A 23,986-nucleotide genomic window follows, 5' to 3' on the forward strand; every position below is an offset into this window, starting at 1 on the left:
ATGCATGGACATTTTATTGAATGAGGAGCCCTTTAATTCTTATCATTTAGTCTGTGGATTAATTTTTTTAAAAAGATATATTTGTTTTATTTGAAAGCCAGAGTTACAGAGAGGGAGGGACAGAGAGAGCTCTTCAGTCTGCTGGTTCACTCCCCCAGTTGTCACAATGGCCAGAGCAGGGCCAGTCTGAAGCTGGGAGCTAGGAGCTTCTTCTGGGTCTCCCATGTGGGTACAATGACCTAAGCCTTTGGGCCATCCTCTGCTGCTTTCTAGGGAGCAGAGGGAAGTGCAGGATGGGAAGTGCTGTAGCCAGGGCTAGGACTCGAGCCCATATGGAAGGAAAGCACTGCAGGCAAAAGATTAACTTGCTGTGCCTGCTCGCCAGCACCAAGGATTAAATTTTTTAAATATGGTTAAATAACGATGTTAAAAGCATAAAGTAATATGTTCAGATTTTTTGCAACAAGGCTAATGAATTTATATTACATAAAAAACATTTCCATGTTATTCCTGGTATAGGTCCACAGTTTATTATCTCTGACTTCATTTATGTATGAGTTTTAGTTTTTCAAAGGCTTTAGAATAGCAATAAGGTATATGCCATATATTAATGATTCAGCAAATCTTAGACATTCATATTTTGGCAGCAAAAATATGAACATACAAGTGAGAAAACAATTGCAAATTGCTTTATTTCTAATCATGTCATGGTCAGGATTTACCATCAAATGAGTTTCAGGTTCTAGAAACATTGACACTTTGGAGCTGTGTTAAAGTTTTATGGACCCAGTATAAATGAGGTTTCTAATAGTCTGTGCATAAGGAGCATTTTTCCCCACTTGTCTTGGTAAGTTTGTTCTTATTCAATTATAGAAAATCCAACATAAATATTTGTTATCAAATGTTTTGAAAATTTCAATAAGTTATTATTTAAGAGACAGTTTGGGTTCATTGCAGAAAATCAAGGAAATATGGATAAGCAAAAGGTGAATAGTAGTGAATTTGTCAATATTCATATTTATATGAACCTAGAAAAAGTTACATTTACAAATATAACCTTTTGACTGAATAATGAATCGTAACATTTGTAGCTTCTTTTCTTCTCCTCTCAGAACTGAAATAAATACCTTAAACTTCTTTTCTTTTGATCCCATAAAGGAGTTGATATCAAATAGTAAAATACTTTAAATTTTTTTTTTTACGAAATCAAGGTAATATTTTTCTTTGATTTAAGGTTTGTTTACTACAAGAGTTACAGAGAGAAAGAAAGGAAGAAACAGATTGAGAGGGGGAGAGGGAGGGAAGGATCTTGGTCTGCTGGTTTACCCTCTAGGTGGCCACAGATAACTGGGTCTGGGCCAGGCCAAAACCAGGAGGCAGGTGCTTCATCTGGGCGTCCCACTTGGGTGTAGATACCAAGCACTTGGACCATCTGCTGCTGTCTTTGCTAGACCATTTGCAGGGGCTTCATTGGTAGTGGAGCAGCCAGGACATGAACTGGCACCTGTATGGGATCCCGGCATCTCAGGTGGCAGGCAGTTCTGCCCATCGTACCATAATGCGAGATGCTAGTGCAACATTTTTATCCCAAAACATTTTTTTTCGTTTGGATTGTAAATATTCTTTTTTTTTAAGATTTATTACAAAGTCAGATATACAGAGAGGAGAGATAGAGGAAGATCTTCCGTCCAATGGTTCACTCCCCAAGTGAGCCGCAACGGCCGGTACTGCGCCGATCTGAAGCTGGGAACCAGGAACCTCTTCCGGGTCTACCCATGGGTGCAGGGTCCCAAAGCTTTGGGCCGTCCTCGACTGCTTTCCCAGCCCACAAGCAGGGAGCTGGATGGGAAGTGGAGCTGCCAGGATTAGAACCGGCATCCATATGCGATCCCAGGGCGTTCAAGGCGAGGACTTTAGCCACTAGGCCTCGCCGCCGGGCCCAATATTCATTTTCATGGATACATTTTTTTTTCCTTCTGTCTGTTCCATTGTTAGGTTTATAAGATACTTGTCATTGTGAAATTCTTAGTGAACAAAGCCATTGATGATAAATTTGAAGCTTAAGCAACTTTAGAAGAAAAAAAAGAAAATAGGATAAATATTGACTGTAAGGTGTAGAGTATACTAATACAGCAGAATTCTGTAATTTACAGAAAATATTAAACAGTTATTAATTTGATTTGTATTCTGATACCTGTCTTTGGAGCTACAATTTTAGTTGTATTTACTCAAAAGATGAGAGCAATAGCCAGAATGAGGGCGTAATGGTTCATTTTTAAACACTAGTTTTTATTATGGTAGCAGTATTTCACATAGAATCCAGAAAGTACAGAAAGACCAGAAGGAGACAATGTTGAATCCCGCTGAGCATAACCCGTTGTTAATATTTACAATGGTCATGCACTCTTAGAAATTTGTTTTGAAATGCCTAAAGAATTTGATGTGAAAATATAATGTATTGCCTTTGAACTAATTAATGTGAAGGTGTATACCTGGTGTAACAAAAGACACATTTTCAAGACAATTATTTTTCCCATTTTTATTTTGCAAATAATTGTTGAAAAGATCCTGACTAGTTAGATAAGCTCATCTAACTTAAAGTACTGTAAGGCTTTTCATATGATCAAACTTTGCTTCTTTGTAAAATTTTTATGCACATAGGAACTATTTTTTTTAATTATAATTTTTCTTGGAAAAGTAAATTTACATTGAGGGAGAGACAGAGAAAGATGTTGCATTCACTGGTTCACTCCTCAAGTGGCTGCAACAACTGGACCTGAGCCAATCTGAAGCCAGGAGCCAGGGACTCCTTTAAGTTTCTCCTGTGAGTGCAGGCTCCCAAGACTTTGGGCTGTCCTCCACTGCTTTCCCAGACCACAAGCAGTGGATGAATGGGAAGTGGAGCAGCCAAGACATGAAATAGCACTCATGGGATTCTGGTACTTTCAGGGGGAGGATTAGCCAGTTGAGCCATTGTACCAGGCACAGGAACTATTCTTCGTAACTGTACAGCCTGGCCTTGATAAGTACTAAAGACTTAAAACAGTGTCTGGAACCTGGTAAGCACTCAATTAATACTTGATGAAGAAATTAACTGCTTTGCCTGTTCTAATGCCAGAGGCCCCACTTCCCATCCAGCTCCCTGCTTGTGGCCTGGGAAAGCAGTCGAGGACAGCCCAAAGCCTTGGGACCCTGCACCCGCATAGGAGACCCGAAAGAGGCTCCGGGCTCCTGGCTGCAGATTGACTCAGCTGCGGCTGTTGCAGCCACTTGGGGAGTGAACCATCAAATGAAGATCTTCCTCTCTGTCTCTCCTCGTCTCTGTATATCTGCCTTTCCAATAAAAATAAATAAATCTGTAAAAAAAAATCAACTGCTTTTTTCTACTCAATGATTTTCCCTCTTAGGTTGTTTATTTTCATGCTTCTACTCTGGAGGTAACTACTGGGAAAATAGATTTTTTAATATGTATTTTTAATTTGTTTTTTTAAAGATTTGTTTATTTGAAAGGCAGATTCACAGAGAAAGAGAGGTAAGGCGGAGGACGAGATCTTCATCTACTGGTCTCACTTCCAAAGTGGCTGCAACAGCAAGTGCTGGACCAGGCCAAAGATGGGAACCTGGAGCTTCCTTGGGGTCTCCCACTTGAGTGATGAGACCCAAGCACTTAGCCCATGTTCTGCTGCTTTCCCAGGGGAATTAGCAGGACATTGGATCTGACGTGAAGCAGCTGGTCCTCAAATAGGTGCCCATATCAGATACTGGCACAGCAGGTAGAGGCTTAACCCACCCTGCCAGGGCAGATTATTTCAAATATTAATATTGTAATATGATTTGGTGAAATTGGATGAAAAGTGATTAGTCTTAGTTCTTGATTTTAATTGTAACTTACATTTTAGTCATTATTTACTCAAGTTCAGAACTGAAACTATTATATGTTCACCTTTATTGTTACCTTGAATGCAGTCTGATTTCCTTGATGTGCTTTGAACAAAGCTAAACCCAGTGACAGTTTTTCAGTTTGTCTGTGACCCTTCTCCAAAGTTCTTGTTTAAACTGCTAAGAGTTTGCACTGCATATCGGGTGTATTGTGAGATGATTTATCCCTAATGTTCTCATCCACGTGCAGAAGCCAAGGCTGGTGTGCCTCATCCGGGGTCACCTATGAGCAGCTCTGATGCACACCAAGCGGCTGCAGCTCTCAGCTGTGCTGTTTGCTTCTACTGTCACCAAAGCAACAACATTTGTGCCTTAATGGTGGTAACCTAGGGCAAATAGGGAGTTCAGCTTCTGTTACAGTCCTGCACAAATAGATTAGTCTCCTTTATATATTTGTTTTAGTACGGTAGATTCGATGTATGAGACTGCACACATTAAATTTATTGGTTAGACCTGTAGCTTGAAAAAGCACTTCATTAAAGAATAACATAATTTGGGCCTGGTGCGATAGCCTGGCAGCTAAAGTCCTCACCTCACAAGCGTTGGGATCCCATATGGACACTGGTTCTTATAGCAGATGCCCCGCTTCTCATCCAGTTCCCTGTTTGTGGCCTGGGGAAGCAGTCAAGGGTGGCCCAAAGCCTTGGCACCCTGCACCCACATAGGAAACCTGGAGGAGGCTCCTGGCTCCTGACTTCAGATTGGCGCAGCTCTGGCCGTTGCAGTTACTTGGGGAGTGAATCATCGGAAGGAAGATCTTCCTCTCTGTCCTCCTCTGTATATCTGACTGTCAGATAAAACAACATAATTTGTTAGCTTACTGTTGTACCTGTATCAGGATAATAGTTTTAGTGATAATCTCATGGTAATGAACAAGCAGCTTTTCTCAGTGTATAATGGAGTTTTTCTGTTCGTCACTGATAGAGGGTGAAAGCCGTAAGGTTGGTGAACAGAGCCCAGTGTGCGCTGGGTGTGTCCACATCAGCATCTCTGTCGTCTGTTTGCCTGGGTAGTCTGGAGCTAGTTGTTAACTTTATAAAGACCTTTGTGTGTTCATTTGCAGTCTGGCAAGCTGGTTGATTCTGTAAGTGTAGTGAGTGTATGCTAAATGGGATATGTAAGTAAAGGACAGTGAAAATTGTGTTCTGTTAGTGTGGGGCCATCCTTCCCTTTTGGAACTATTTACAAAAATGAAATAATTTCCTTTCTAGATCACTGCAGTTATTTTCACATCTGAGGCTGCAAGGATTCTTTTTCTCATTTTCTGGAAGTTTTTGGAAAAGGGAAAGAGATTGAAATTTTTATCATGAAAATGCTTAAAGCTCATTGCTTTAATATGGTTCTCAAACTTAGTCTGGTTGGCACCCATTCAAGAATTGTCTAACAAAAAGTTCACAGTGAAAAAAACCTGAGGAATCACCTTTGGAGACTGGCAGTAAATATAATATAATGAGTACAGAACTAATGTGAGTTACCAAAGTCAATATAAAAATTGATCTTAGATTTAACTTTTTTTCCTAAAATAATGGCTGGACCCAGTGTCATCAGAGTGAGTTAAGCTGCTGGTTGCTACATCCACGACCCATATCTTGTCTCAGTTTGGGTACTGACTGCTCCACTTCTGATCCAGCTTCCTGCTAATGTTCCTGGAAAGACAGTGTCAGATAGCCCAAGTCAAGTTGGACACCAGGAGGGGGTTTCTTATTCCTGACTTCAGTGTGGCACAGCCTTTGATGTTGCAGCCATCTGGGGAGTGAGCCAGTAGATGGAAATCTTCATCTCCCTTCTCTATCATCTGCCTTCAAAATAAATATGATTCCTTTCTAAAAACTGAGTGGTTCCTCGCATGGTGAGAATTTAAAAGGCCAGGAATTTGTTATTACTATACTGAAATCCATAATTATGCTGATTTTAGTGTGTTTTCAGAAAAAAAAAAAAACTGAGTGAACCTCATTCTCTAGAAGACCATTTTATTTCACTTTTGCTTTTTCTTTTCTGTTTTTCTAGCCATCTTCTTGCTTTCACTTTTACTTGATAAGTTGGGTAGAACTGTTTCTGAGAAGAGGTGCTTTGCTGTCTTAAAGCACCTACTGTGAAGGAAATTGACTAGGACCATGTGACCTCAGTCAATTTCCTTCACAGTAGGTAAACAGTTTCTGGCAAGAACTGGTGCCCACAGACAGACTTTGAAAGTTAGTTTCTTCCCTTACCTTTAAAAAGCTTAGACATTTTTTCTTATCTATTTCTTCCTGTAGGTTTTCCTTCTTTCTTTTTTTTCTCTTAGAGGAGGAAGAAATTCTAAAGGATGTCTAATGAGCTTATTTATATCTGAGTCAGTTGACTTGCAGGGAAGTTGCAAGACTTAAGAGCTACAAGCAGAAGCTGGCATTGATTTCCAGCACAGTGCCATTTTCCCTATTCTCCACTTCATTAGCTGTGAGACGGTTTTAAATTATTGTTGGTATTGGTTTAGTTGCCAGGTATTTTTCCTCAGTATGTGTTAACATTTATCATGTGTAGAAAAATTTATATGTGTAAATTTCTTTTTATCTTTGGTTGCGTGATCTTTACATTTGGAATCCACAAGCCCCCATTATAGTATCTTTGTGAGTCTTCTGGTTCGTGTCTAAAGTGGAGGTTTAAACAATTTTGGAATAAAATTCAATACATTGATTTTGAGAAGAAGGGCCAGTGTTTTAGGGTGGTGGGTAACATGGTTGCATGCAGCACCAACATCCCTAATGGGTACTCCACTTCCAGTCCAGCTCCCTGCTAATGGCCTGGAAAAGCAACAGAAGATGATCCTGGTGTTTTGGCCCCTGCTACCCATGTGGGAAATCTAGATGAAACTCCTGGCTTTGGCCTGACCTTGTGGTGGTCTTTGTAGCCTCCTGGGGAGTGAGCCAACAGCTCGTAGGTCTCTCTGTCTCCCTCTCTCAGTGTAACTCTGACTTTAAAAAACAAAAACTGTAAGACCGTAAATTAACTGAAAATTGACATTCATTTTTTAATCTTTATTGAAAGACTTTAATCAGCATATTGAAACTGGCCTCAGGAAAATTTGTGATCACAGGAACAATATTAACAGTGTAAAAAAGGTTCAAATTTGAAGTAAAGAAGGCTATAAAGACAAATTCTATGGTAAACCAAACTGAATGGTACCGTTTAATTTAATCTTTTTCTTATCTCCCCCTCCCTATTAACATCAGTGATACTTGTATTCAGAATATTTTCTGATGAAAAAAATCAGCTATATCATTTTCCTTGATCCAGATTTTTAGAGAAATCCTAGTAACCTTGCAGATTATATATTATCTTAAAAGGAAAAAGGATAGATTTCACTAACATTTGTAAAACTTCCAATGAGATTTTGCTTACATATGCATTTGGTTGTAAACAGTAAGGTATAAGAACAGGAAATTAAGGACAAATGGATTGAACTTGACTCATTTAAAATGTTGATCCAGAAGATAATTACTGCAGAATATGACAGAAAAAGTCTACAACTAGTGTTTCAGATTTAATGATTGAAATACCTCCCCCTAATATTCTCATAGATATTCATCAACTTAGTTGACAAAGAATGTTTTTACATGCAGGGAATATCCTAATTATTTGAACTTAGTGGCAACCTCTTTTATATTGTGGGTAAACAGTCTGCTTTCTAAGTTAAGAGTTCATCATCGAATATTGAATTATCTTAAAACATGGTACATACACAGTTACAATAAAACTACATGATGAATTGATGCATTATAAGTAGATTTCTTAATGCACTAATGATGTGATTTGTTTTTCACTTCATATTGAGGGTTCCGTGAGAAATTCACAAGCAGCCATATTGATTTAGTAATAGTCTTCTGATATCTTGCACATTTCCTTTAAATATATTGTATTTTAAGATAAAGTATACTTTTTGGCTTAATCTTACTACTTAAGTATGTGTTAAACGTAATATGACATACAGATGGGAAAACTTAATCTGAAAATTCCTTCAGTTTAACAAATCCACCCATTCACAGATGATTGAACCAATAGATGAGCCTTCATTATAGTACAGTATTCCACCAACTGTATTTTCATTCTTTGGTTTCAAATCTAGGTACAGCTTACAGAACAGCATTTTTTCCCATCTGAGCAAAATACATCATAATTTTAATGTTAACACAAAAGTAAAAATTCAGTGTTTCATTAAGCCTAGCTTTAACATTCACCAAAAAGAGATTTGTCATTTTAAAAGTAACTTACTTTTCTGTACTCTACATATCAGTGTATAACCCTAGAATCCCTGCCAGAAAAAGTTTAGTTAACTGCTTAGCATATTGTAATGAATATGCGTCAATAAACTATTGTGATATCACACTCGCATTTTTTAGTTTTCCCACTCTTAGTCTTTTCCAATTTAAATATCTTAGAACTTATCATACAGTTTGGACTAGCTTAGAAAATCTTTGAAATTGTATTGGTAAGGTTTGGCCCATTTTTATATTCTTTTATTAGTTATCATATGAGATCATAATGAGAGAAGTGTGTTTGCTTCAAAGGAAAATTCCTAGTAATCTGATATTAGGCACTTTCCAAATATTTGGTTTTTGTTGGTAATTGCTTATGTTCAGCTTTATAACAAAAATAATACATGCTATAGTTTTTAAGAACGTTGTATCATTTGTTTTCATGGCTTAGTTTAATCATTTTTATGAAAGTTGGTCTTGAGTACCAACGATAGTTTTAAAATAAAATTTTAATGTGTATAGAATGGGTGATATGAATAGTCAAGCCAAATGAAAATCCTGAGACTATGTGGTTAAATAGTCGTTACTCATTATTGGACAGCCACTAAAATAATTTAAATATGCAAAGAATCAGAGAATATGCTGTATAAAAACTGATACAGATTACTGTCCTACATATTTACATTTTAAATTTCAAGAGGAAGAATATCTCTAAGATCCTTCCTGTTAAGTATGTAGATTAAGAGATCACTTAGCACTAAAGTACTGACACATGTGCATTATGACAGGAATTTGACACCTGTCATTGGAAATGATACTTAGAAGCCACATAATACAACAGAGCTGAGGGAAGGGAATAAAGCATGCCTAGGAGGCTGTAATTTGTAATTTACAGTGCTCAAGAATGACCTGTCCAAGGTGATACGAAATATCTATCCTTGATTTTTAAGATTTGCATTCAGTGAACCCTACCAGCAAACAAAATTAGGATAATGGAGAGTACCAATAGAAAATTTAAAAAAAAGTATGTATCTTCATAGTGAGTTTTAATTGAAATAAATGTCCTGTTGTAGAAGTCAAATTTTAAGTTAAATGTCATTAAATCATTTTATTACATTATACCTGCAGATATCTTCATGGCAAAATTTCATCCTAATGTTTGGACAATACAATATAGAATTGCGACTAGTTATATTGTTTTCAGATTAATAAGCCATTGTATGAGAATTCATCTAAAAAGGAGTAGTGTCTTTCTGTTTCTGTATGCGATTATTTTGCCCGAAAAAGCTTTCATTTTTTTAAGTAGCACAAAAGCTGTAATTGGCATGCTTTGTAAGGAAGTGTCAATGTGCAAGAGAGTGGCGATCACCAAGAATTCTTTTACGTGTTCTTTCCCCTCTGCACCACCGCCTCCTCAGCAGGGTCACTGAGATCACTAGCTTTTCTTGAAATGGCCATTTTCACTGGCAGGTGCATTATACCCTGTATTTTCAGATTGTTTTTCCATTCTGAATGTTTGGCAGGTTGATTGCTCTGGCTGCATTGACGGGGAAAGGGCTGACAAATGCGGTTGGGCTGGCTGAAAAGACAGTGATTACTGTTTTCCTTTGTGGCTGATTGAGGCCCTTGAAAGGAAAAATTTTAACCTTCACCATTTGGTTCAAAAGTATGAGCATATATTGAAATCATTCGTGCCATTTATCCTAGTTCTGTAAACTTGTCAGAACGTAAAAATCGCTCAATTTCAAGTAATGTAGGATTGGCATACGTCATTATCATTTTGATTAAGTTGGAGGCTGTATCATTGTGTGCATTATACAGTGTCATTTAAAGCTTGCTTGCTTTCCACAGGTACAGTTATAGTTATATTGCTTATACTATAGAGTTAGAAAGATTTTTGTAGCTCTCTAAACCTAACACTATGTGTGTGGTTTGGCAGCTGGTGTGGCCTACAAGCCGCATTTTGTTTGCAGGGTAAAGACTTGTCTGTGGGCCTCCTGGAGAGCGGGTAATTGCACCGGCTCTCCATTGGGGAGAGACACAGGATTGGAAGCAGTCAAGCGGAAGAATCTTATGCCATCCCATTGCCACCTTGTAGCAGAAAGACACAACCCCAGCAGTGCCATCTGGTTGCTGCTATCTGGTCAGCTGGCCTGGCTGCTGGGACCATGACTTGGCAGCTGGTTCCCATCCCGACCATTCTTTTGTGCATGTATCTCCTCTGTGTGTGTATCTTAGATCATTTTGAGCGTGGCTCAGGGAAACGACGGTAGCAAGTAAGGTCTCCTTGTTGAATGGGCTCTCATTACTGGAGGTGCACTCTGCTCCGGATGCCTGCTGCCTTTCCCTTACAGACAGAAAACACCTGGGTAGGCAATAAAAACAAGCTAAGTTTGGTTTTCTCTTTGTATTTTGTTTTTACATCAAAATCCTCTTCAATATATAGTGAAAGAGAACACATGATTTTATGTCCTATATCATTTTTTAAATTATTTTAAGTTACTTTCTATTTGGGGATGTAAGAGATCTACCAATTTAGATAAAGGCTTTAACCTTTGTAAACACTGTATGTATTTCAAAATATATTTTTACTCAAATTAAGAAATTATTTAATGTTCTTGCCATATCATGTTTGGCAGTTAAGGAGACTGTAATTTAAAATGAGAATAGAAAATGTGATCCCATAGCTATTATCTTTAAAATCTGCCTCTGAAATAGTAAGCAAACCTGAGTTAATATACGCTGTCTTTATGCCTTATGAAGACCCATTAGACGCTGATGGTTTCAGATCACAAGTAAGCAAACATCTCTGTAGGCTATTTTAGGCATTTGATTCTCTTCATTCTGCAGCGTTAATGGGTCAGTATGCTGTATAAAGCTATGTAGGAGTTTGCATGTTCTGTCTGGAGTGATAAATGGTTGCCAGCGTTAAAAGACTTTCATGAGGAATTCATCCTACTTGCTTGTGTGCCTTCGATTGATGTAGCTGCAGAATTTAGTATGACAGCTGATGAGGCACCACATATGCATGTATATAAGCTAAGCACTTCCACCTAAATCTTTACAATGTGTCTTATCACTGATTTGCTTTTGCTTTTGTTTTAAAAGTTCTGATACCTTCTGAAATACTGTTTCTGAAGTTATCACTTGTATTCATAAAAATTTGTGTTTTTTTCCTTAGATGAAGAGGAAGAAGATGATGTTGTGGCTCCTAAACCACCAGTTGAACCTGAAGAAGAGAAAACCTTAAAAAAAGAGGAAGAAAATGAGAGTAAAGGTAATCTTTAAGAATAAAGAATCCAAAAATTATGTTGCTTCCTTCTAAAATTCCTTTTGTTATTTACATATTAAAGTAGTAGTAGTGCCCAAAGTCAGAGGTAAAGCTGCTTAAAAACGAACGTGTGGTGTTCGTTAATCCTATCTTATAGTGAGCGGACATGATTTGACTGACATAAATCATACTTTAAAAAATTGTTTTCCAGTTCCCCCTCATGAATTGACTGAAGAAGAAAAGCAACAAATCTTGCATTCTGAGGAATTTCTAAGTTTCTTTGACCATTCTGCAAGAATTGTAGAAAGAGCTCTTTCTGAGCAGATTAACATCTTCTTTGACTACAGTGGTAGAGATTTGGAAGACAAAGAAGGGTAATGTTTAGTTGCTAAGATTATAGCTTTAGCAATGTTCAGCTACTTTCAGATTAAGACTGACGTGTAAATTGTAACAATCTTTTTTGGGTTTGGTCTTTCACTAGAGAGATTCAAGCAGGTGCTAAGCTATCACTAAATCGGCAGTTTTTTGATGAACGTTGGTCAAAGCATCGGGTGGTCAGTTGTTTGGATTGGTCTTCTCAGGTAAAATAACAAAATTGGTTTTGTATTACAGTTAGCAGGTAGTTTTAGTTATACAAGTTTGTATAATTAAAATGTGTGATTTAAAATACTAATGACTAATGGTTCTAAAGTTAGTATATTTGTTTCGTCTTGTGTATTATGGAAAAAAAGAACAGACAACTTTTTTGCGTTTAAAATTTAGAATTGTTTTTGTGCCCGAGTCTTGTTTTACTCGTTTCAGTTACTCACCAGATCCTTTGTGTAAAACTTTTTAAAACACAATTCAGTTAGATATTTTAATGTTAAAACACTCAAAATAAATGTATGAAACCAGTTTAAAATGCCACTGGTATGCTGATGAGTATACCTTTGGAGATAGCCTTTCTTGATGAAGTGTTAGATATTTGTATTTTCAGGATACACTGATAAAGGTAGTTGAAGAAGCATGATCCAACAGTTCGTAATTTAGCATTTCTTTTCTTTTTGATGCTTGTGCACAGTATCCAGAGTTACTCGTGGCTTCCTATAATAACAACGAAGACGCTCCCCATGAGCCCGATGGTGTGGCCTTGGTATGGAACATGAAATACAAAAAAACTACCCCAGAGTATGTGTTTCATTGCCAGGTAAGGTGGTCTCCTAACAGTCTTCCTCAAGTTGAGGAATACGTTAATGCATGTAGACAAGTGGCTTTTTTATTTTCTTGTCAACATAATGATTTCATTGGATTGGCATTTACTAAACCACTCCATATTTGCAAACAGATGTTAACAGAAAACCAGTCTTTTTAGTTCAACATGATCTGCCTTTTGTAGCTTTTCTGACATCTCTTAAAATGCTGAATCACACCTAACGTCCTTTGCAGTTGGGATTCTCTGCGATTGTGATTGATTATATGAAAGAAATCTCTTCTAAAATGTTTTTTCTATTTTGAGTTTCTCAGGAACTTACTTGGTGAATACACAATTTGACGGTTGGCCCACTGAGTTACTTACACATGGCCTGAGGAGCTGCAATGAGATAGTTTTAAGTAGAAACATATGGATGAAGTAGGAAACAGATGCAATAACTTTTAAGTGAATTTAGTAGATGGTTGGAATTCGCAAGCCTTTTCTGGTTATATAGGAAATATTTTTATAATATAATCTTGAATAAACACTTAACTGAATCACAACTAGTATATAGCTTACTGTAGATTACTGTCAGAGGTCAAAGCAGAGCCAGGTATCTTTTTAATACTGGAATCAAAGGAAATAATTGTTTGATAAATTGCTTGTATTTATTTATGTCGACAACCATTATACTTGACTCGTAAGCATAAAATAGTCTAAAGACTTGCTTTTATATGTTTGAAACAAAGTGAAAAATTTTAATGAATTTATTTGTTTTATAACCCCTAATGCCCTAAAGTGAAGAGGGAATTAGTTTGAAGAACAGATTTATTTTTATAACTTCTCAGACTTTTTCCATTTGAAAGTTAAGTATAAAAATCTTATTTGCAGTCAGCTGTGATGTCTGCTACATTTGCAAAATTTCATCCAAATCTTGTTGTTGGTGGTACATATTCAGGCCAAATTGTGCTTTGGGATAACCGTAGCAATAAAAGGACTCCTGTGCAAAGAACTCCGCTGTCAGCTGCTGCACACACAGTAAGTAAATAGAGTTGTTTCCTTTGGACCTCTGGGAACCTGCCCGTTAATTACTTAGTGTCAGCAATCAGGGGAGTCTCGGGACCTGCTGCCTTTGATGTCTGAATTCTGCATTTAGCAACCAAGTACTAAGACTTTCCTGTAAGAAATAAAAATGGCAAAGTTTTTCAAGAACTTCTCTCCTGACCATCTTCTGACCACCTTTTAGTTAGTCAGCAAAATAGCATTATTCTGTTATTAGACTGAAAATTTTGTTTCACTTTTTGGTAAAATGATCTCTTAAAACCTTCTTTAATGATTCTAGCACCCTGTCTATTGTGTAAACGTTGTTGGAACACAGAATGCTCACAATTTGATTAGTATCTCTACTGATGGAAAAATTTGTTCGTGGAGTCTGGACATGCTTTCTCATCCACAGGTAGGCTAAACATGGAAAATTGTGAAATTTTGTGGCTGCTGCTATTTAAGTGTATTTATAAACCCCAACTTATATATTTCATTAACTGTTTTCTGGTAGTATTATAAGTTTATTTGTAATAGCTTATAAACCTAAATGTGTCGTAAGTACAGTTTACAAATATTTTCAGACTTAACTTCATTTACTTAAGGTTCATTTATGCGAGTAGTATAACAAAGGAATTGTTAACTAACCATTTAAAACTGGAAGTTTTTCTGCAAAAATTTAAAATTTACAAAATGGCTTCCTCAATTTTTTTCTGTGCAGGATAGTATGGAGTTGGTTCATAAACAGTCCAAAGCAGTAGCTGTGACATCTATGTCCTTCCCTGTCGGAGACGTCAACAACTTTGTTGTTGGGAGTGAAGAAGGTTCTGTGTACACAGCATGCCGCCATGGCAGGTAAAGCCCAACTGGAATTAGCAGTTATTTAACATTCTCCTTGTGTATGAATAATCTCATTGAAACAAATTGTTCCTTATTTCAGTAGAAATCTGGGCAGCAGCCACTTGTTATTTGTGACAGATTGAATTCGAGCATATAAATTAAAACTTAAACCCTTTCTTTTTTAAAATCACTTTGGATTCATGATGTGTTCTAGATTTCATGAGTTGTAGAATATTGTGGCTTTTTATGTATATACGCTAAGCAAAGTTACTGGTTAAAAAAAAAACTCAGCAGTTATATGTATACTATGCACGTGTTACATACCCTCAAATTTGTAAATAAGATTTTCTGCTGTTTTTCCATTTGGATTTATTTGGACTCCACACTTTAGTTCGGTCCTCCTGATAACTGTACAGTAATGTCACATCCACTTTTTAAATTGACTAGTATTTCTCCTGCTGTTCAATCTGTTTTGAAATTGTCTAGCTGTACCTTATCAGTTGCTTCCTTAAAAAAATGGAGTGTCTGGATTTCATCTCAAATACAGATCATCACCTTCACTTCACTGCTTTTGATTTAAAAGTTGCCTAGATTGTCTCATTCATGTAGCATCCTTTGTCCCTAATCCGTTACCTGCATATTGATCTTTTGAGCTCTTTGTCAGTGGCCTGATGTTTGTGGTTCCAAAGCATAGTTGTTGCTGTAGTAGGATTATAAAATCTGGCTGTAATACTCAGGATAAGTTATTATAGTGTACTAATTAAGTTTGTTGAGATTAAGTCAAGATCAATATAAAAATCTGTAGTAAAACATGTTTTTAAGTGGTCTACTTCAAACAGATTCATCTGATGTTTTTGTGTTTATGACACAGCAAGGCTGGCATCAGTGAAATGTTCGAGGGCCACCAAGGGCCGATCACTGGCATCCATTGCCATGCAGCAGTTGGAGCACTGGACTTCTCACATCTCTTTGTCACCTCATCATTTGACTGGACAGTAAAACTGTGGACAACTAAGGTATCTAAAAATATAGATGTCTGCTCATTTACTCAGGTTTCTGACACAAGGTGGTGCTCTAATACTTCAAAGGAAAGATAAAAAGCCTTTTAACGAGCTTAGAGTGGTTTACTGTTAGATTCAACCTGATTAGAAGTTATACAGAGTGTAGGTGAGCTGCCGTGCGTTGTAGTTTTGGTAAAAGTGTACTGACAAATATGAGAACCCCGCTCGTAATCAAAGACGAGTATGCCCACCACTCAGGCTCTTGGAGCACAGAACTGTTTGCTCTGAGGTATGTTAGAGAGAAAGCTCCTGAGTATTTCACATGGCACCTCATACAGTTGTCACTTGGCTCAGCCCAGAAACCATGTGTTTGGTCTTTGAAGAGTGTTTAGGGGCTTATTCAGGACTGTGCTAGTTCACAGAGCTGATGAAAATGGGAGAAGAGGCAGAAACTGATTTACAATTAAGTCCTGAGCAGTAAGGCTATAAAATAAGGATTGGTGGAGTACGCATTTGAAACCTAAAGGGCACAAAGCTTATCAGTTCTGAAGTAGGAGCCTTGTGGAAAAGTACTGAACAGAGTCCCTCAAGTAATAGACTTACCAATGCTCAGTTCCCCTTTTTATTATTAATGAGGATCAGTAAAGTAAATCATGTTTCCTCTCTTTGAACTGTTGAATTTTTTTGTTCTTTAATGAGATTTATATAATACACAAAGCTAGAGGAAGAAGATTGTCAGTACCGCAATCAAAGAAAGCATACAACCATGCTGGTCAAGCCAAAGCAGGACAGTCTGTGAAGATGGTGTCTCCTGTCCCTTGATAACCTTGGAACCTGCAAGATTGCTGGCTGTGCCCTCAGCTGACCAGTCCTGTATATATTCACAGGAGAGAATGCATCTTAGTAAATTTTGTAGCCATTTCCCTGGTTTTTAGAGATTAAAAAGAATCTATTGTTGGTAGGTTTCTTTTAAAAAGTACTTCAAGCTTCAATTTGTCAAACTCCTTTTGGCTTTAAAGTAGAAGCTTTTATCTTTATGTACATTGACACAGGGTTTAAACATTTGAAGTTCATCGTCCGCAATCAAGAAAATAATTTCTGTGTGATAGACTGATCCATACTTGGCTTTTGTGCTACTTGGGTGGTACTGCTTAGCTAGTTGGGTAGTGATTGATACTTTGCTTCTGTGTCTTACTGTGTTTTATCATAGAAGTGCCTTCCAAATTAGAATGACAGACAAAGGTATCTCTCCTTACTAATTACGCTAGGCATCGGTTTCATCCTTGAACCTCATATAGAAGATCCATTTGTTCATTAAATTGTGAAACATCCTTTCCTTTTCTTCTGCCATCTCCAGTGGGGGAGGTGAGATGATAGAGCAGCACAGACTTGGCTCAAAATTCCCTGTACAACTTTATTAGAAGAATTTTACTTTATTCTAACTTTCCTGGATACAAATAGTTGTACTCTGTGAAGAGTAAAAATAGAGCAGCACCAATGTGTTCAACTATATTTTGGTTGAACTGTAGCTCCCAGTGTCATTAAATCCTGTTATTCTTGCTGAATTTACACATCCTGGTTAAATGTGTTGTTGGAATTTATTTCTGCCCTATGAAAAGCCTGATGATGCCTCTGTCTGATAATAATGAATAAAAGGCAGTGTTAATTATTGAGTATTAATGAGTGGTAGGCAATGGTTTTAATTAATTTCTGTAAAAATCATTGTAATTCCATCTAAACTTTTAAAATAACTACAATAACATTGTACATTTAATAAACTGTGTTTTGCTCCTCTGCCTATAGATTTGCTTGATGGAAAGAGCTGCTATCCACTCTCTCACTCCCCAAATAACCACGCATGGCCCTGGAAGGTTGAAGCCAGGCACTGGGAGCTCAATCCAGGAAACTGAAATCAGTGCAGGTGTCAAACCCAAGTACTCCAGTAAGGAGCCAGGCATCTCAAGAGCTAAGCTCAGCCTGTCTCAGAAACTGCAATCTGTATGTCAGTTAAAATTCCCTGGAAATTCCAGGCCTGGCATGGTAGCCTAGTCACTAATGTCCTCACCTTGCATACTCTGACATCCCATGTGGGCGCCCGTTCTAATCTCAGTGGCCCCGCTTCCCATCCAGCTCCTTGCTTGTAGCCTGGGAAAGCAGTGGAGGACGGCCCAAACCCTTGGGATCCTGCACCCACATGGGAGATCCGGAAGAGGCTCCTGGCTCCTGGCTTCAGATTGGCTCAGCTTGGCCATTTGTGGCCACTTGGGAAGTGAATCAGTGGATGGAAGATCTTCCTCTGTCTCTCCTCTCTCTATATATCTGACTTTCTAATAAAAATAATAAATAAAAATTTTTAAATTCCCTGGAAATTCCAAGCTGTAGTTTTCTCAAATTTAAAGTAATCTACTTCTGTAGCCAGCTTTCTCAGGAATTAAAAACACAGTCATGGATTTCTGGCTCATCAAATTATTTTCACTACCTTATGGAGCTCAGCTACTTTTAGGCAAATAACATTTTTCATATATGGGTGAAGTTTATATCAATCTAGGCATTATTTCTAATACATTTAGAAGATTTGGAAGACACAGTTGTCTCAGAATAGCACATTTGAAAATTCAGAACAAAAGTACTTTGGCAAGTCTGAAAAATTATAGCACGAATGAGTGGGAGTGACAGTTCCTTCAGAATAGCCTTGGAGATTCTGTAAGAACTTGAGTAGGGATAGGCCTGGGAAATGAGCTCAGGGGTCTCCTACATGAATTCATTCAGATTACTCTTAAAATGTAGGATTATTTATCTGGAAGACAGAAGTTTTTGATGTGTGTATAGAATATTCTAGTCTCAAAGTACAAGTTAGTTGATGTGACAACTTAGAATAGGTAATTTTCAAACTTCTGCAGTTTGTAAGTACCTGAAATGTTTTATAATCTCTGGTGTCCCAAAACCCACTTGTAAAATAGTGTAACTCCTTGAAGATACCAGCCTGAAAACAGTTAAAAGATCCTATTACTTGCCAACAGTATATACATTAGACAAGTTTAAATGACTGCTTTAAGGTTGGCATATTTCTTGGGAAAGGCTGAGTGAACTGGGCCCATTCCTATGAAGTAGTGTTTATCTCATCAGCTTTCTCCTTGCTAGGGTTCAGCTGCTCCTCTTCATATTGAGAAACTTAATTTTGTCAGTCCACTAGAGCTGATTAGACAGGAAGTGCCAAATGGAACTAGCAGGCTCCTAAGACACTGATACGTTAGAGAATGTGCTTTTATTAATTTACAGCAAGCAACATAACTATCGAAGGCACAGATGTTCAATACTGCCTGACCAGCTCATCGTTTCCCTGAGGACAACCCTCATGGGAAGCCAAATTATAATCAGAAGATTGCTTAGTGAGCAAAGAATTAGAACAAAAGAAGTTTTATTATTTGAATGTTTAATGACATCAAGCTAAGCTAGCTTGATTTATTCATCTTTGAATAGACAAAGCTTTGTCTTGGAACAGTAATTTTCAAAAGCAGTGCTTGTACTTGCCCTCTCCTGGACAGTGCTTGAATGGCTACTGTCTTCATGATCCTGGTGAGGTGACTACTTTGTATTTCCATGCTTTTAAAAACATTACTTATGTATTTGTTAGTACAGTCCCTCAAATGCTTGCAGTTGTCTCAGTATGAGCATAAGCTGTGAGCTGAGAACTCAATCCAGGTATCCCGTATGGGCATCAGGAACCCTATTACTTAATCCATCACTGTATCCTCCCAGCATTTCTGCATCAATTTCAGCAGCAAGCTAGAACCAGGAGAATGAACTGTGAGAATCAAGCCCACATAGTTGGAATGTAGGATGCAAACATCTTTTTTTTTTTTAAGATTTATTTTTATTGGAAAGGCAGATTTATAAAGAGGAGAGACAGAGAAAGATCTCCCATCCAATGATTCACTCCCCAAGTGGCTACAGTCGACAGAGCTGAGACAATCTGAAGCCAGGAGCCAGGAGCTTCTTCTGGATCTCCCATGTTGGTGCAGGGTTCCAACGAATTGGGCCATCCTCTAATGCTTTCCTAGGCCACAAGCAAGGATCTGGATGGGAAATGGAGCAGCCGGGACATGAACCAGCACCCATATGGGATGCCAGTGTTTGCAAGGCAAGGATTTAGCCAATGAGCCATTGCACCAGGGCCACTCTTCCCATGCTTTTAACAGTCGCATTTCATCTCAAAAAAATTGGTATCTTTATTCAGGTTTATAAGAAGTTATTTGTGACCTTAGAACCATTTGTGTTTAAGGAATCTGCATATTTCTCTCCTGATCCCCGTAGAGGACATACTTAGATTTATTTGGCAGTTTCAAGGGGAGTTCCTCACTTCTTATTTTCACATATTTATTATGGGGGGCTCTCTTTACTATTACTTGAGCACTCTCCACATTTGAAAATTCATCTGTGTTAGTTTCCTGTGGCTGCCATACAAGTTATGAACTGGGTGGCTTAAAACAGCAGAAATGTGTTCTGTCTCAGTCTGTAGAGTTCGTGGCAGGCAGGCTGATTTTGGAGATTCTGCAGGAGATTGTCTTGTAACTTGTGCTCATTGCCAATAGTCCTTGTTGTTTCATGGCTGCAGGTGCTTCACTCTCATCTCTGCGTTATCGTCAGATGGCATTCTGCCATTTGTCGTGCCTTATTTCTGTATCCACACTTTTGTTTGATTGATTTAGGACACCAACTTACATGACTTAGGGTTCATGTTGATGCAGTATGATCTCTTATTAACTTGATTACCTTTGCAAAGATCCTCTTTCCAGATAACATATCTACATATACCAGGTGGACTTGATTTTGGGGGGTGAAAGTAGAGGGGTATTATTTGATCTATTGAATAAACCTTTAGGAAGCTAGAAGAAAACATTGCATGTCCCTTGATTAAATTATGGGTTTTTTTAGTTTTTGTTTTTAAAGATTTATTTTTATTGGAAAGTGAGATATATGGAGAGCACAAGAGACAGAAAGATCTTCCATCTGCTGGTTCACTCCCCAAGTGGCCACAACGGCTGGAGCTGAGCTGATCCAAAGCCAGGAGCCAGGATCTTATCCTAAGTCTCCCACGTGGGTGCAGGGTCCCAAGGGTTTGGGCCATCCTTGACTGCTTTCCCAGGCCACAAGCAGGGAGCTGGAAGAGAAGTGGAGCATCCAGGATACGAACCAGCGCCCATATGGAAATCCTGTGCATGTAAAGCGAGGACTTTAGCCACTGGACCACTGCGCCAGGCCCACAATGTTTGTTTTTACCACTAACCTAAAATGAGCATTTTTGTATATTCCAGCAGGATGCAACTTTCAAATTTAGAAGCTCTTTATTTTGACTTATTCTTTCTGACAGATGTGTTTTATAAACCTTTTCTGTGTGAAGATGTTAGAGCTTAAGAGCTGGTTTAGTGGTTTTATGTGTTGGGCACATATTGGAATCACCAGAGCAATTTTAAAAATTCCAGTGCCCACTTGATAGCCTAGACCAATTAAGTAAGAATATCTGAGAGACCCAAGTAATAGCGTACGTTAATTTTTTTTTACATATTTAGTTTTTAGATGTCTTTTTGTTTTTAAAGGCAGAGTTAGAGGAAAGACAGATCTTCCATCCAGTGGTTCTTTCCCCAAATGGCCCTAATAGCCATGGCTGGGCCAGGAGGAAGCCAGGAGCCTGGAATTGATAGGGGTCTCCCACGTAAGCCAGGGCCCAAGCACTGCACCATCTTCTGCTCCTAATTAGGGGCATTAACAGGGAGGTAGATTCAAAGCATAGAGGAACCAGGACTTGCACCAACCCCCTCATATGGGATGCCATGGGATGCCAACATTACAAAGCCTTGTGCTACAATCAACCACTGAGAGTGTGGGTTTGTTTTTTTTTTTTTCTTTTTTAAATCTCAGGTGTTATGCTTCTTAGGGTTTAGAACCACTACTACTGAACTTTTATAGAGAGCTGGGACTTAGAATGGTGTCGTAGGCTTTCCTCAGGCTGCTAGCTAGTTGCTCACAGTGCTGAGACAGCATGCCAGGTCCCAGACCTTTGTTCCACTCTCCTCACCAGCCTCTCCACCATCAAGGAACGCTTACTGTCTTCACAGAAGAAACGCCATTTTAAATTAAAGGATTTAACTTACTGTCCTCATAATACATTATTAATCAGTATTTAATGCTAAATGTGTTTCTCAATGAGGGGAAATTGGTTAATCCTTCAATCACTTTTTTTTTTAAAGATTTATTTTATTTTTATTACAAAGTCAGATATACTGAGAGGAGGAGAGATAGAGAGGAAGTGGAGCTGCCGGGATTAGAACCAGCGGCCATATGTGATCAAGGCGAGGACCTTAGCCACTAGGCCACGCTGCCGAGCCCCCTTCAATCACTTATTTTAAAATTGCACTTTTCAAATATGACATATATGTTTCATTTTAAAAGTTTGGAAATAAATTGCCATTTTGCTTTTTCATTTTGCAATATTTTTTAAATGAATTACACATCCTGTTTTTGTCCCTGGCTGTATGACAGTCCACTGAGTGGATTAAGTATTTGATATATTTCCTTAGATGGCATTCTTGTTTTTTTTAACTTACAAACACAACTTTATTTAATTTATACCATATTATATTCTGTCAAAGTGGAGCCATGCAAAGTGTACTCACTTGTTTCTAGCTGCATTTGCTTGGAATTATGTTTGTGAGCTTCGTCTCCATCAGGTATTTTCCAGATTCTGTTGCATTCTATTCTATCATGTGAATATATCCTAATTTATCCATTCAATTAATGGTGTTTAGGCTGATTTCAGTCAGCCTGTTAAATAATGCTAGTGGCTGAAGTCCTCACCTTGCACATGCCGGGATCCCATATGGGTGCTGGTTCTAATCCCGGCAGCCCTGCTTCCCATCCAGCTCCTTGCTTGTGACCTAGGAAAGCATGAAGTATGGCCCAAAGCCTTGGGACCCTGCACCTGAGTGAGAGACCCAGAGGAGGCTCTGGGCTCCTGGCTTCAGATTGACTCAGCTCCAGCTGTTGTGGCCACTTGGGGAATGAATCAGTAGACGGAAAATCTTCGGTGTCTCCTCCTCCCTGTATATCTGCCTTTCCAAAAAAAAATTTAGAAAAACAAAAGCTATCCTGTCATTATTATTATATTCCCCAATATAAACAATTATTCCTTCATCAAATGGCAAGTCAGTATTCCATTTATACTATTAATTTATTGAAAAGAGACTCGAAATTAAGTCTGCATTGGTGATTAGTATAGCTTTCGGGCTTCTCACAATAGGGTTTCTTAGTTTTTTGGTTTTTTTCCTTTCTGTTCTTAACAAACAAAGCTGATTGGTTGTGCTATAGAGAAGGTCTCTGGCCTTTACCTTCCTGTTGTATGGTTGGTATCCCTTTAAATCGTAGGTCGTTTATACTTGCATTAAGAGAAGCTTCCTCTCACAAATCACGTGGCTGTCCACTAACTCCTGATGCTGACAGATGTGCAGTCTTGGGACACCTGAAGCTCATTCTGTAATAAATCCTCAGAAGATGCTCATGGGTGAATTGTTTGCTTATCTCTTAGAAAATACATGAAGAGTTGGTCATCTATACAAATCTGGGTGAGGGCATTTAGTTGAGCAGTTGAGACATCCGCATCTCATCTGCTAGGAGCAGGGTTTATTTCCCAGCTCCCGCCAGTGCAGACCCTGCAAGCAGCAGCGGCTGGTCAAGTAACTGAGTTCTTGCCTCCCACAAGGAAGACTTAGGTTGAATTCACCACCCTGCCTCTGGCTTCAGCCCAGCCTGTGACCATTGCACGCACTTGGGTAGTCAGCCTACATTGTCTGTCTCCCTCAAATGAATAAATGAATTTAAATTTTTTAAATTGTCTTGTTTACCTTCAATATGTTATTCTGTTGTCCCCAGGGAAAAAGCATCAGAAAGTCTAAAGTCTATCTGATTTTCCTGTCCTTCCTTGTGACTTCATCTTTTTTGAAAAAGAACTCCAGTGAGCAGATCTCTCTCTCTCTCTCTCCCTTCCTTCATATTTGAGAAGCCATTGACCAGACCAAGATCACAATGATTTTCTTCTTTGCTTCTTTTTAAGTGTCTTATTAAAATTGTAACTCTTCTGTTTAGATGGTATACATTTGAGTTAGTTTCTGTGTCTGGTTTGAGTGGAGAGAGGTCTACCTTTATTCTTGTTGGAAAGATTGTGCTTTCCCCATTTAATTTTTGTGACACCACAATTTTATATAGAATTTGACTGGGATTCTTTTGCTTTTTGTTTACTGGTGAAATGGGCTTTTTTTTTTTTTTAAGGAGGGAATGGGCAAGGATACCTTTCCAAGTTTCAGTCTGTTGTGACTCATCAGTGCTTTTTATAGAGCTTAGTGCTGGTGTGTATATCACATATTTTCTGAATGGCAGTTCATGTATAAAATGTCCTATATTTTCTCAGATACGCCTTTCTGATCTTGTCTACTACTTT

General features: G+C 38.2%; 1 protein-coding gene across 8 annotated transcripts in view; it reads left to right on the top strand.

The window, feature by feature from the left end:
• The window catches only part of DYNC1I2 (dynein cytoplasmic 1 intermediate chain 2), a 51,992-nt gene that overhangs the window by 22,240 nt on the left and 5,766 nt on the right, over window positions 1-23,986 (top strand). For all 8 annotated transcript variants that reach the window (XM_058664624.1, XM_058664623.1, XM_058664625.1 and 5 more), the window contains 8 exons: window positions 11,353-11,448; window positions 11,654-11,816; window positions 11,924-12,023; window positions 12,503-12,628; window positions 13,505-13,651; window positions 13,956-14,069; window positions 14,376-14,509; window positions 15,366-15,510. In XM_058664624.1, coding sequence (XP_058520607.1) covers window positions 11,353-11,448; window positions 11,654-11,816; window positions 11,924-12,023; window positions 12,503-12,628; window positions 13,505-13,651; window positions 13,956-14,069; window positions 14,376-14,509; window positions 15,366-15,510 — 1,025 coding nt within the window. The remainder of the gene's footprint in view (window positions 1-11,352; window positions 11,449-11,653; window positions 11,817-11,923; window positions 12,024-12,502; window positions 12,629-13,504; window positions 13,652-13,955; window positions 14,070-14,375; window positions 14,510-15,365; window positions 15,511-23,986) is intronic.

The sequence above is a fragment of the Ochotona princeps genome, chromosome 5 (genome assembly GCF_030435755.1).
Source record: "Ochotona princeps isolate mOchPri1 chromosome 5, mOchPri1.hap1, whole genome shotgun sequence".
NCBI classification, from domain to species: Eukaryota; Metazoa; Chordata; class Mammalia; order Lagomorpha; family Ochotonidae; genus Ochotona; species Ochotona princeps.